Genomic DNA, 14,476 nt, shown 5'->3' on the forward strand with positions numbered 1-14,476 from the left:
CAGAAATGGTAATTTAAAAAAAGAAATGGTAAGTAGATATAGAATAACTGGAGGGGGAATTAGAAGCAGGATTTGAAGCAGGCGTCTCTGGAGTAACATTTGACCAGAGACCTGAATGCTGAAGGAACAAGCCATATAAAGATCTCGGGGTGAGACCTTTTAAGACAGAAGGTTCCACAAGTGCAGATACTTGAATGAGAGATGAAATCAGTGTGGCTGGAGTATACTAAACAAGGGAGGACGTGCTAAAAGCTGAGGCCAGAGAGATGGGCTGGGGCCGAATCACACACAACCTTATAGGTTAATGAAAGGAATACAGATTTTATTCTAACTGCAGTGGTGGGAATCTATTGGCGAGGGGTGGGGAGGTGAAGGATGGAGGTGTTGGGGGTGGGTGTGCACAGTTGAAGCAATGAAGTGCTATTGAATCTGATCGACTTCTTTAAAAGTTTAGCCTGGCTGTTGTGTATAGGGAGAAAGAGTAGAAGTAGGGAGACCATTGAGGGAGCTATCATAGTGGTCTAGGTGAGACATGAGAGCAGAGTCTAAGGTACTATAGCGGCAAGAACTGGTTGATTCAGGAAATGGATTGGAGTCAGAGGCTGCAAGACTTGCAGATTTGCAAATAGATTGGATGTGGCAGAGAGGGTAAGAGAGAACGCAGAAAGGTTAAGGTCTGAATAATGGTGTTAAGCCATTTACTGAGATGGAGAACACTGGGGCAGGAACATGTTGAATTTGTTCATTTTTGGTGTGTGTATCTTATTCAGATTGGAGATGTCAAATAGGCAATGGCTGATGGATGTTTGATGGGGCTCAGGAGAGAAGTCAGGACTGTGAATAAGTATTAGGGGGAGTGAGCATGTGAGTTGACCAAGATCCCTTAAGAGGTAGAGAGAAAAGAGAAGGGCCCTAAGGAGGGAGTTCTGGAACCCTCAGCACTTATCTGTTCTGGATGTGCATTCAGTCCCACGAAGATAACTAATGATTAAAGTCTGTTAAAAGCAATACTTGGGGCTTCCCTGGTGGTGCAGTGGTTGAGAATCTGCCTGCCAATGCAGGGGACATGTGTTCGAGCCCTGGTCTGGGAAGATCCCACATGCCGCGGAGCAACTGGCCCCGTGAGCCACAATTACTGAGCCTGCGCGTCTGGAGCATGTGCTCCGCAACAAGAGAGGCCGCGATAGTGAGAGGCCCGCGCACCACGATGAGGAGTGGCCCCCACTTGCCGCAACTAGAGAAAGCCCTCGCACAGAAACGAAGACCCAACACAGCTATAAATAAATAAATAAAAATTTAAAAAAAATTCACAGCTTTAAAAAAAAAAAGAAAGAAAAAAGAAAAATCTCCCTCTTTAAATAAATAAATAAATAAATAAATAAATAAATAAATAAATAAAAAGCAATACTTGATTTTCCTGACTTTTTGGAAGATAATCTTTCAAAACCACAACTCCAGAATATAGTCTTCATAATAAGCATGGTTTCATCAGTAAAGTTAATTGTTGTAAATAGGCAGGATAATGAGAATTTCCTAGTTCATTTTAATTTCAGGTAGATTTTCTTTTATTAAATGCTATTCTGAGTTATCAGAACCCATGAGAAAGCAAAATGACTCATACTTGTTTTGCAGGGTTCCACAACCGTATGGTGTTTAACATTAAGGGGTGCTATTTCTTAAAACAGTCAGTTTGAGATCAACAGTTTTGCTATTCGCTTCTCTATGTGTTTAATGCAGCATTAAGCAACTTCCCCATTAAAGCAATCCATTTTCCTTTAGTAGCACACACCCACACAAGCTTGTCAGTCCCACCCCCATCCTTACTCAATGTTACCCAGGTACATAGTTATTGACTTTTTGGTGATAGCTTAATTTTTTCGGAACACCATGGTGGTGCTTACAGATAATGCTTTAAGTTACCACTTATCTGCAAATGAACTTACAAATGAAGTTACAGTTTGTGTCTTTGTAAAAAAGAATTACCTTGTTAACCATAGTGACTCAGAAGAAGCATTACCTGTTGTTCGGTAATATCAATTTTTCTTCTGTTTTTGAACATCACCTCTGGAAAAGTGTTGGCCTGAATCCTATATTTAAGTCATATTTTTTATGTTTCTTTTTTGATTGTATTAGGGCAGAAATTATGAAAAAGATGATAATAACTTTTCTTAGAATCATGGGCTTTTTGGGTAAGCAAAGGCCTTAGAGATACTCTAGTAGCACCCTCTCATTTTGCAGGTGAAGGATGCAGAGCCAAGTTTAATTTCACGGAGCTGATCAGTGGCCTGACCATATATAAACATGTATATACAGTTGCTGGTGCTTCAAGCCAGGCTCACTCTATGGCTATACGAAAAAAATATGATGTCGGCTCTTGAGAAGGGATATGCATACATGAGCATGGATAATCTGACATGATGAATGCTATAGGTAGAAAGTGCTCTGGGTACAGAAAGGGAAGTGCAGCCACCTCTGCTTCTGGACTTTAGCAGATACTTCACAGAGGAAATTCTCTTTCCTGTGACTTCTCTTTCTAGTTAAAAAAAAAAAAAATTGCTCATTTCGGAAGAAGATGAGCTGAGTTTGTGTCTTGTGTTTTATATGGAAACCTTTAATAGGTCATGCTTTTCCTTTTCAAAGTATAAATGCACTAAACTGACCAAGAGCTTGTATATTCATTTCCCATCTATAGAAGCAACGGTTCTGAGCTATGATGGGAGTATGTTTATGAAAATCCAGCTCCCGCTGGTGATGCACACGGAGGCTGAGGATGTATCCTTACGGTTTCGGTCCCAACGCGCATATGGCATTCTCATGGCAACCACCTCCAGAGACTCAGCAGACACCCTCCGCCTGGAGCTGGACGCAGGACGTGTGAAACTGACGGTCAATCTAGGTAACAACTCGCCTTCCCCCATTGAACTAACACTTTTCACCCTTTATTCAGTTTTGCCTGCAAACATTTATCAAGTAGCCTGTTTGCCATGGAAAGTTAAAACATTTAATGGTCTCATCTCCATTATTTAAATTCATTTAGGTTTTGGGGACATCTTTTTATTGTTTCTATTTCGTTAACATAATTTACTGTTTTGTGATTCCTACCACTGAGGGTTCTTCAAAGGGAAGCCATATGTATTAATGAGGTTAATTGAAAGTATAAATGTTCAGGCTTAATGATGCCTCAAACTGAATTTCCTGTTTTTATATTGACTGACACTCTGATTGGTTATAGGTGAAATCCTTTTAGATAAAACAAAAATACACCAACTTTTACTTGGATAACATATGCTATAAAATGTCAAATTTCTACTTAGTGACCTAGATCAACAGTTGCTCTTACTCTACTCCTTGGGCTTCTCCTTTGAATAATTACCTTTGTGGTATTCCATCATTTCTGTTTGGAAATACTGTGTGGTGATATTTTGCTATCAAACAGCAATACACAACCCTTCAATGCCCAAAGTCTGCGGCCCTCAGCAAACAGCCATGAGAACACTAAAGACACAGACTCTTCTGCAGAAAAATAATGCTTTCCTGCTTAATTGTAGCATTCAGAAAGAGTCACTACAGTAAAACCTCACCAAACTGGATGAAATCTGGGGGAAGGCCAGGCTGAATTAAGAAAAAGTCTAAATTGTAAGAAAAAAAAATTGTAAGCAGTTTTGTTTTCAGTTACATTCAAAAGCACAAATTAATAGCTGGAAAAATCTTAAGGAAAGGTCTTACTAGGCTGATGATAATGGGTGGTTAAGAATTATCCATAATTAGCACATTATTTCATGTTAGTTGTGCCATCATTGTATAGTAAATTACTTGAAATCAGTTTTCTTCCCAAACTTGGCCTTTCATAATTTGTTTAGTTTTTCTCAGGCGATCTCCGCTCATATTGAATGAAGAATTACAAATATTCTGCCCAATACATTTCAATATTATCATTAACTCCAAATAATAGGAGTACAAATTAATGAGGTTTTACTGTATTTCCTGGAAGTGCTGAGTACACACAATAATGAATAAACAGAGAAAAATTCAAGACGACATAGATTTACAAAAAGATCAGTAAAATGTGATGAGGTAAGGCATTTGTGAAAACCCCACATACATTTTCAAATTATGTTGGGCAGAATAGTAGCTCATAAAATATAAAATTACTTCATTGGTAGTTTATTGCATACAATTGCATCAATTAATATTAGTTAAATTAAGTTCAATAATAAGACTTTTTTTTAAGATTACTAAAGAATCCATAGTACTCTTTTACAGTTCTGTTAGAGTTCCCTCTAGTGACAATGATAGGTTACTACAAGTCAATCAAAATTGCCTAATTGCAGTAAAGGGGCTGTTAGCCCTGGGAGGGAGACACGCTCGCTCATGGGAATTTTCCAACAGCAAAGCATTCTGTGGAAAGAGTTGTGTAGGTGCTGATCCTTGGCTGTTTGCAACCACTTTTCTGATGCGGTTGACGACACATGACAAACTCAGCTATATGGAAACAGAATCTAGGTTTGTATTTTTCATGTTCCCCAAAGGCATTAAATACTACAAACAAAACCAACAAATATTTATCTATATATAAAATAAACATAAAACATGCCACATGATCCTTTAAAGATAACCCTTATAATCACAGTCTGTGTTATCCAGATTAGACATTCTGTTCTTAGGGAATCTGATTTTATATAAGAAGGAAGTATAGGAAAAGGAAAATCAATAGCAGTAGTTACCATGACACTTACTACGCAGAGATAACATTGTTAGCTCCTAACAAAGGGATAGGTGTATGTGCTCCGAAGAATGACACTACTCCTTAGCCACTAGAGTTTCTAAAGGGAACAGTTGTTTCTTTCTTCCTCCAATTAATACAAGGCACGGAATCTAGCTAACACGTGGCTCTTACCTTTTTTGCCCAAGCAAATAATAATAATAATAAATACATTAGGGTGAAATGAGAATAATTTCAACTAGCTCTCCATTTGACCATGAAAATTCTATAGGATTCTGTTGGCCTTTGTGGGATAATAGATTTTGGAGGTTCAAGATGTCTGAGCCTAGCTGAGCTTGCACTGTACCCCATTGTGACGGAGCACTTTTTAATTATATTGAAAACAATGATTTGTTCTTTCACAGATGGGGAGAAAGCTGCAGCCAGTCTAAGCCAAGCATCTTTGACAGTTAACAATTCGTTATTTCACTTAGATTTGTCACCATGTAGCTTTGTTTGAATTGGCCATTTTTTAAAAAACCTTTTAATTGTTGTTTCCAATGGTGCAGTTTTATAACAATGAATCTGGGTTCTAGAAGTATGTAAAGAATAAATAATATGGAGTGGCCATATTTGCATGTGTCTGTCCCCGGAAGGGTGGACTGTGATTTTATTGGATGTCTGCAGCTATTACCTTGAAGGATAAATTTTCATTTTTCATCTATTCTTCCCCATCTAGATTGTATCAGGATTAACTGTAATTCCAGTAAGTGCCTATTCAAAATTTTTAAAATGTTATTCCTCCATTATGATGTAGCTAGTCAAGAAAAAAGAGAGCAAGAGAAAGGCATTTATAAAACTCATGAATTCACTTTTGAAGTATACCAGTCCATCATCTGGGTTGTAAAAATTCATTTTGAAATCTGTCCAGCTGAAGACTTTCCTGCTTCAGTTCCTACCTCTAAGTGGGAAAAGAGGTGACAAATATCTTGTAACAGAAGGTGCAAACGTCTCTGTAGACCTTTGGATAAAGCAAATAGCATTTGTATTTTGGCAGATCTTGGACTCCAGTAGTTCTCTTCACAACCAAATTAGGAGAAAATACTGTGGGGTCTTATTTCCTTCACTTTCTGTTTTTATCTCTTAACTCAAATATAGAAGAAAAAAAATCTTTTCATGTGAAAGTTACTATTAAACCCTTCTAAATTCAACCAAAATTTTACATTGGAAAATGTGTGTTTTTCCAAGTTTTATGTATATACAGAAAATTACTTATCTAAAGAGTTTTTTCTTGTACATTATGACTATTTACATAATGAATTTTTACATCCTAATCATATATCTGCAAAAATAACCAAAACCCTTCAAATCTGTGATATGCATGCCAAATGATGAGTTAGAAAAGATGCATGGACTGAGTTCTTTGATTTGGACTAGAGAACTTGAAAGGATGTAAGGACTGTGATTTTATTTTGAGTTGTAGCATTATCTGAAGTGTAAACTTATTTTATTTCTTTACGTAAATATTTAGGTTTTTCTTTTCCAGGTTTTGCTGACCACATTGAGGAATCTCATCTAATATACCAAAGTTGTTAGTTATTTAACTAAAATGGTTCTAACAAGCTTCTAATCTTTCACTGTCATAGTCAGTAAAACATTTTTTTTATATCCTTGGAAAATGCTGAGTATGAGTTGATGGAGTCTACTCCCAAAACCTTTGGCTGTGTTTCCAAATGTCAGTAAGTCATCCTCTGAAGAATAAAATGACGGTCTCCAACTTACAAAAACAAGAAGCTTTATCTAATTAAATGCATGCTATTTCAAATACCCGTGCTTCTTACAACTCAGATTTGTCTTAAAATATTTTAATATTCATATTAAAGCAGAATAAAAGCCAGTCTTTCCAATCATAACGATAAAAAGGTAACTGAATCATGATTTATGAAAACAATAAATTATTATACTATCATACAGGCATAAAAATCATCTCAAACAGAATACAGTTCCGGAACTAATCTCTCAGAGCTCTAACACAAGTAGAATTTTTCAAGTATACATCATCTCTTCTCAAACCCCATCTTTACTACACTCTCTGAAAAGGAGCACAGGTTTAGAAGTCTGATACCATGGTCCAGTTTGCTTTCAGCTCTGGAGCATAGGTGCAGACAAAGTGGCAACTCACAAAATATTTTCCCAAAGCCAGATTTGTGACTCAGTGCAGCTGTAGATGTTCTTGATTCTTCCTGGATCTTAGAAAATCCATGTGAGGAAACTATTTTTCTAGACTTCTGCTTTAATTTTATTTATATTAGGCATACAATAAAGCATGGGTTTTTATTTACAAAATATAACTACATAAGGTCTAGTATTTAATGGAAATTAACCCCATCAAACGTGCTTCTGTGTTCTCAGCTCTATCAGTGTTTTTTTAAGATACTTGTTTATATTCTAATTACCCTTGTTAGCTACTTCTCTTCATTTGGCTTATTATTATAAGACTGATATTAAGCATAGTATTTTCTCTGGATATTTCACAGAATAATACCTTTGAGGACAAAGGTTTTTGCTGGTTAGTGGATTTTTTCCCTTTTTAAGGAGTGTGTGTTACACTTAAATTACTTGAATTAAACCAGTGATTGTGAGCTTTCAGTGCACACCTCGGACAGGACTGCAAATGCCTTAACTTGACAGCAGTCACTGGAAAGAACATTCAGTGATCAGGTAATGTTTTCATTTCCTCTGCCTTTGTTTTATTTGGGAAGTAGTGGGCAGATGTAGCCAGAACTCCAAGTTCCATCTAGAATTCATGTTATTACTCAACTTTGAGGATAGGGAGGAATTTACATTTCAAATAATGCAATTCTAACTCACAGTGATAAATAAGCAGAGATGTCCACCTGGACTGCATTTTGTACCCAATAAAAAATATAAATAAAATAATTGTATCTCAGTATAACTTGTAGTTTAATGAAAGATTGACTTACTACATTTATCCTCTGTAAGCCATACGTTTGTCTGAAACTGAAATGTACATTTACTAAATTACAACCTTCTACCACCACCGTCTAAAAATTATACCATACCTTAGACATCAATTGTGTTTTGAGCTTAATAAGAAATACCTCAATTGATGTCTTTAAGAAAATTTCCACAGGAAGTATACAAACTGTAACATAAAAATTATCTTACATTGAGAATGAATATTAAACTCTAAATTATTAATTTTGAATGGAAATCTTCTCCAAATTCTCTACACTTACTCAGAATTGCTCGGCTGTTTCCTGTAGTCACTCCATCCTTTCTCATCACCCCTCCACCCTCCCTTCCTCAGTTTACAGGAGATATTACTTGATATGGAAAAGAAAATATATAAAGCATCAGACCCTCCAATCTTTGCTACTGAAGAATAGGTAGTAAGTGAGGAGGGCGGAAGGTCTAGCTGCATTGCATGTATTCAGACCTCTGGGACTAGGAGATGGCAGATACGTTTCTTTTTCAGCCCTTCTTGTGTCAGTAGTTTAGATGCAGCAGTGGAATCTTCCATGCACAGGCCAGGGGAAAGCCTTTTGTTAAGGTCCTTTTGAGAAAGGGCTGATTTGAATTCCAGGGACCATCTCTGTCAGATTCTTTGTTGCCACCTTTCCCCCCTGCCCCATAGGAAAAGCTGTCAAAAATCTTTAAATGGAAGGAGAGAGGCTGTTTTTATTTAAAAATCGAAAGCTTATTTTTATGTGTGGAAAGGGTATTTTTTAAAAAGAACTGTCTCTGTGAATAGCGGTCATGTCAGTGTCAAAATGTATTCTTTGTTCTCTCCGATTACAAATGGAATGTCTCTGTACACAATCCCAGACCAATCTCAGTTCATTGATGTCCATTAGCTTATTTCATTGCTAAAATATGTTTGTTATCTGCAGCTTGGTATTAGATTAGGTCAGTATTTGCAGATTCACAGATGGGAAGGTGAACACAGAGGTGTTATTATATGGCCCTCCATCCTCCTCTGTCCAGGGCAATCAGATTATTCTTGCCTCCCCAGTCAACTCCAACATGGAGAACCATAGTCTACCATCATAAAATCATTTTATATGGGAGATGGAAAAGGACTGTCTAGTCACGTTCTTTTGACATAAAGATCAATTATTTGAATTAATGAAAAAAGACAAATTACAGATGATTTTACAAAAAATAATTATTATAGAAATATTTACAAAAAAATATGTACAAATACCAACTGATCATTAACAAGTTATTACCAAAAGAGGCCAAGTCAGACTGAATAGTACTTTGTGACTGAGACATGAATTGTTTGCATCAGAAAGTAAGTGTATGAGAGTCTCTTGCCTAGTCCATAGTATTGATTGACTTAAGACTTTTAAAAACTATAAAGAACACAAAAGAAATTTTCTACCCCTTGTGAAATTTTCTCAAATGAATTATTAGTAGGGCCTGTAGTAAGTACTATTAGAAAGGCCATTGGTCTTATTCTGCATCCTCTTTGTCTGCCAAAGTATGTAGCCTGAGATAGGGTGACCAAGACAGTCTCAATTTCAAATTTGCTGCCCAGTAATTAGCAACAGTACATCCAAAGTCATTAGACTATATATTTCTATATAATTTTTTTCTGATAATTTCGCATCGTGGTAGTGTATTGCTTGCTCCAATAGTCCCATTTGTTTTTTCTTTCTCTCTTGTTCTAGTAACCTTACAAATTGTTAGTATTATAATCTGAAGGTTTAAATACATTGAAAATTTGAAAACTAAACTTGCTCCTATCAATTATAGGTGAGTCCTAATTGTCATATAAGTAACTACTTTAAAGATGTAGTGGATGCAAGGAAGCTTTTGTGATTTTGTTTTTGTTAGTGTTTTCTTTCCGTTTTTTTTTTTTTTGTCTTTTCAAGTCAATGACATAATTATGGAATATCCTGCTTGGCCACAGGAAAGTTTGGGGCCGCCTCTACATTCATATAAAAAGTGGCTTTTCATAAACCCATGTTCTCTGATGTTTACTTTGCTTGTTTATTTAATTATTTGTGTTCCTTTAATCCTTACACATGTCTCTTCTCCTGCCCACCTGTTCTTCCTTCCTACCAAGATTTACTCTTCTTACTTCTCCATTTCCAATGTTGTTTACTCCTGTTCTCATTCCTCTTGTTTTCTTACAAGAATAAAAACTCTCTGGGTTGAAAAAAAATATTTTAGTAGGCAGAGCTTCCAACCATTTTTGGCTTCTTACAGAAAATGGTTTATTTAAGACACAGAGACAACAAAATTGGAGATGACATTAATGTGGACAGAGTGTCAAGGGTTGAAGTTCAGCTCCTTTTCTTTGTAGTTCATTGTCTAAGGATTGGAGAGAAAGGAAATCTAAGGCCAAGTACTTAACCTCACTTTTGATTTGGAGATAGTGAAGAAATGCTCTGAGTAATATGTTATCGGAAAATGTACTATGATGGATGTCTGGAGTGGATAATAAGATCTTTGTATTATCATTTCATTACCAGAATGAAAAGATCAACTAGATATTAGTTATCACCATTTTTTTTATGTAGATAAAAATGGAAAGCAATAAAATAATGCAAAATGTCAACCAGTGGCACTTAAGCCATATTGGATTGCTTTGATCAGGCTACCACTTGGCAGGCTACTTGAAAAGATATGAGGAAATTTCTGGAGGCTGGCTGTTGTTAACATGAAACAAATATTCAGGTCAGAGCAGCTGCCTGGTGCCTGAAGAGCAGAGAACTGCAAAAAGGAGCCTCTGACTCTGCCTCCACATAACCATCCCTTGATTTGTAGAGTTCTTTCAATCATTGCCTCTCAGTGACTGGTACTGTCCGTCCACCTAGGATAGGAACTGCTCAAGGAATAAAGGAAGATAAATATATTCATGCAGAAAAGAGGAGTTTTGTTTGTTTTCTGCTGTTGTCATTTTTTAAAGTTTAAAGTATATATGAAAGAAAGGAAAAAGAGAGAGTTTATGAATGAGTATTTTTAACAAAAATCTAAAAGAAATTACATATAAAATATAGAGACCATAGATTTCTGATGAAAAACAAATAGCCAAAACAGGCAAAGGGAACTAGCACATGACAGTGAATCTTTAAAAAAATATCAAAATTGGAATAAAATTTAAGGAGAGCCCATTTGGATTTTCCATATCTAAAATTTATGAGAATTATAAAGAAGAGTACACATTTAATGACTACATAGATTGTGCAAAATTGTAGTGTGTGGGCTTGATAAGTAGAAGAGTTGGGTCTATTTTAGTGAACAATTAATTGGTTTATTGCTTATATGCAAATATAAAATGCTGAAGTGTTTTAAAAGATTGCTCTTTTGTGCAGGTTAAGAATTCATCTTGAAATCACACTCAATTATTAATTTGTTCAGTAAAGCATTTTCTTATTACTAGTGCAAAAGGGTGTGCTCAAAGTAATACAAAATTCCAGATTGGCATTGGCCAAATTCATCAAATTATCTTTCATTGTTGAAAGTTAGTATTACAACAATGGCCAAGGTAGAAATTGTCAGAAAAACTTATAAAGTTTCAGAAGAAACATTCTGAATTTGATATCCCCTTGGCTTCTGTGAAAAGGAAATTTTCTTTTATACCACAAAATGTCACAAATTTTGAGACCACAACCTGTTGGTTGGAGGTTTTTATTGTGTTATTAGAGCTGGTTCCTAAACATTTGCCATTTCCTTCATAGCTTAGAGTTTCTTTTTGTTTTTGTTTTTTCTTTGGTAGAGAGGTAGCATTTTAGCATGCTATCATTGATCCAGAAAATCAAAGGTAAAAATATGAATTAGACATTAGACATTCCTAGCCATTATTAAAAAATTTCTTTTTTACATTTAGTCAATCTCATTGTAAGATGTATGATTAGAATTTCATTAATTTTAAAGAAAACAATTTCTTTTTTGTATTTGGAGCATTTTGTCTTTTTACTGATGTATCTTTAATGATTCAGGTTCATACAGAGTTAATCCTAAAGGATCAGAAAGACTAAAAAGTACCCAAGAACTTCTGTTTAAAATAGCCTCTAATCCGTTGGACAGCCTTAATGTTCAATGATGATCTAAGGTGCCATGTCAAATAACTGGTTTTACTAGTGTAGACAAATATAGATTAGAATTTTTTCAAGAATGTTTGCATTCCTAATTTTCCTCAAAAGAAAGCCACTAACAATTTACACTTTGTCAATTGCTTACCTGTCAGAGAATATGAAAACAAATGCTGATTGTGGATTTCAATTCCTCATGTAGTTGCTAGACAGGAATTATGCATCTGCTACCTTCTAAAGAGGATGCATAATTTAAAAGATGCTTTGTCCACTTAACCACAGGTCAGGCATGATTAATATAAGCCTCTAGCTGAGCTTCCATTTAGCTTCCTCTTCTCTACTGACTTGGTTCTGCTTGATTATAGCTTCTACTTTTTCATGTCTTCTGTTTACTCATGGTGTCTCCTACCTCATGGTTATTGTTCACTGCCTCTTCCTGTGCATGTCTTTTGACTTTTTGCTGCTCCTTCAGCTGTTGACTCAATGTATGCTATGTATTCAAACTCCCCTAGAAAGAGAATCAGTATATTCATTACTTATACCTGTCCTGTTGAGCAGAGATTTCAAATCATGTCACCTCACAAGACACTGTCCAGATTTAGCTTTGGGGGCAGATGCCCACTGGTGATCCAGTCAGCTGTCCTCAGAGCAGGACAGTATACTCACCTCCAAGGGGATGTAGGAGCAGCAGGCTTTCTCCACAAACATCTTTTTTCCAGGCTGTCTGATTAAAAATTTTTTGACTTTAACTGTGAAATACCCTTGAGGATTACAATTTCTTCAACACATTACTGACAAACATATGGTCCGTAAGTCAAGTGGGCAAGGCTCTTTAAATCAGGGGGGAAATGCATGGGACCATCAAAAAATTGGAGATTGAAATATTCAGTGTGCTCAGAGCTCTTATCCATTTCTTTCACTTGTTACCAATGGGAGCAAAGAGCAAGATGGATAAGAAGTGTATTATGAAAGCAGTTTCCCCAAAGGTAAAGTAAGAAATTCTAAGAGTATTTCAGTTACTATTACTTTTATTGTACTTAATATTGGATTGTTTGTTGTCATTTGTTCTTTGAATGCATCTTTCATACAGTTGTGAGAATTCTTCACCATCCCACCTTCCCAGGAGATCAGACTAAATATAGGCTTGAAATATTTTATGCATAGTGCTATTGAAATAAATGTATAACACATGTATCTTTAAAAATATAGGGTCATGGTGTGCAAATGTTTTGCAACAGGTTCTTTTCCTTCAGCAACATACTGTAAACATTAGGTCCAGTATGTGACTATAACATGCAGTATTTTAAAATCTGATCTATTGCTTATTTCAGATTTTATACTGAAGTGATATAAAGCAGGTCCGGGTCACTGAGCCAGTTGAAGAAAGATAAAATAGGGAGAAAACATTTATGTACAAAAATAAGTTCTATGATGATTCATCAGTGACCTCAGAGCAATCAAATGAAAACTGATTGGAAGCATCTGTGAGCAAGATCTTGAGAAACAAACCAGATTGGAATAACCATAAATGAAGAAATACTTCTAGATGTGTTGGTATAAGTTATCATCATTGACACTAACCCACTAAAGTGAAAGCCTAACTAACATAATCTCACTATAGCAAGACTGACCAGGAACAAGCACACAGATATAACATTACTTCTAGCAGTTGGTTGACCAGCTCCAGGGACCCTCCAAGCACTCTCTCCTGAGATTAACCAAATTAATCTTGTGTAAAATTTAATTGCTGAGAGCCATTGCTATAGTTGGGCAAGCACCGTCTTCGTATACCTCCTGTTTAGTAAGGCAAGTCATTCATTTCAGAAGACTTTGATCCCAAAACAACTTCAAACAAAGGAGTAATCCCAGTATTTTTCCAGTTACTAAAATAAATAGTCAAATAGAATCATAGCCCTCAAGTTAGTGACTATAAGTAAGCCTGATAAATAAGCTAATTATGATAAAAGAAAAAATTAAGTTAGCACTATTTGTTATTGCAATAATAAAACCCAAAATAAAGAATTTAGTAAATCATTGTATCAATGCTTTGAAAGAAAAATTTTATATTATCATTCTAATTTTTACATGATGAATGAATGAATTATCATGTATTATTTGTCCATAACCTCCTTTGGGCAATCACTGAGGAAAAAAAAGAAAAAATATCAAAACAAATGAGATGCTACAGTTCAAAAATTCTAAAGACAAACTATCCCTTATCATATGCCTTAGAATGCATTTTCTTAAAAAAAAAAAGTTGGTTGTAATGTTTACAACAAATACTGAAAGCTAGATTTTCAAACACTGATATGACTTACTTGTGAAATGAAGAGAGAAGGGGACAAATAAACTTTAACAAAGCCAGAAACTTACTTGTTTTTTTCTAATATGCCTCTTATTTTGGGAGAAGGTTTTTACAAGAATACCCCCCAAAATATTGAAGGACTCGCATTTAATGATATTCAAATGCACTTACAGTAACACACGGGTAAAGCCATTGTTGCTTGAATTTTACAGAACTGTACATTCTTCTTGGTCTTCTCATTAAAATGAATTCTGTAGCTATTACAATGTGTTTGGATGAGAAATCATATATTTAATTTAAAAATCTTTGCATTTGTGACTATAATCCATGGCTTTGTTTATGGAATGTCAAATTGAATATTTGTAAATTTCCAAATGCTCAGTATCTGTATACTTTTTCATT

General features: G+C 35.4%; 1 protein-coding gene across 32 annotated transcripts in view; it reads left to right on the forward strand.

The window, feature by feature from the left end:
* The window catches only part of NRXN1 (neurexin 1), a gene marked incomplete at both ends in the record, with an annotated part of 1,149,966 nt that overhangs the window by 522,052 nt on the left and 613,438 nt on the right, over positions 1–14,476 (forward strand). For 25 of the 32 annotated variants that reach the window (XM_081253733.1, XM_081253747.1, XM_081253714.1 and 22 more), the window contains 2 exons: positions 2,693–2,896; positions 5,442–5,468. In XM_081253733.1, coding sequence (XP_081109859.1) covers positions 2,693–2,896; positions 5,442–5,468 — 231 coding nt within the window. The remainder of the gene's footprint in view (positions 1–2,692; positions 2,897–5,441; positions 5,469–14,476) is intronic. The other 7 variants (XM_081253721.1, XM_081253734.1, XM_081253732.1 and 4 more) reach the window with 1 other exon arrangement.

The sequence above is a fragment of the Mesoplodon bidens genome, assembly GCF_964165515.1.
Source record: "Mesoplodon bidens genome assembly, chromosome: 14".
NCBI lineage: Eukaryota > Metazoa > Chordata > Mammalia > Artiodactyla > Ziphiidae > Mesoplodon > Mesoplodon bidens.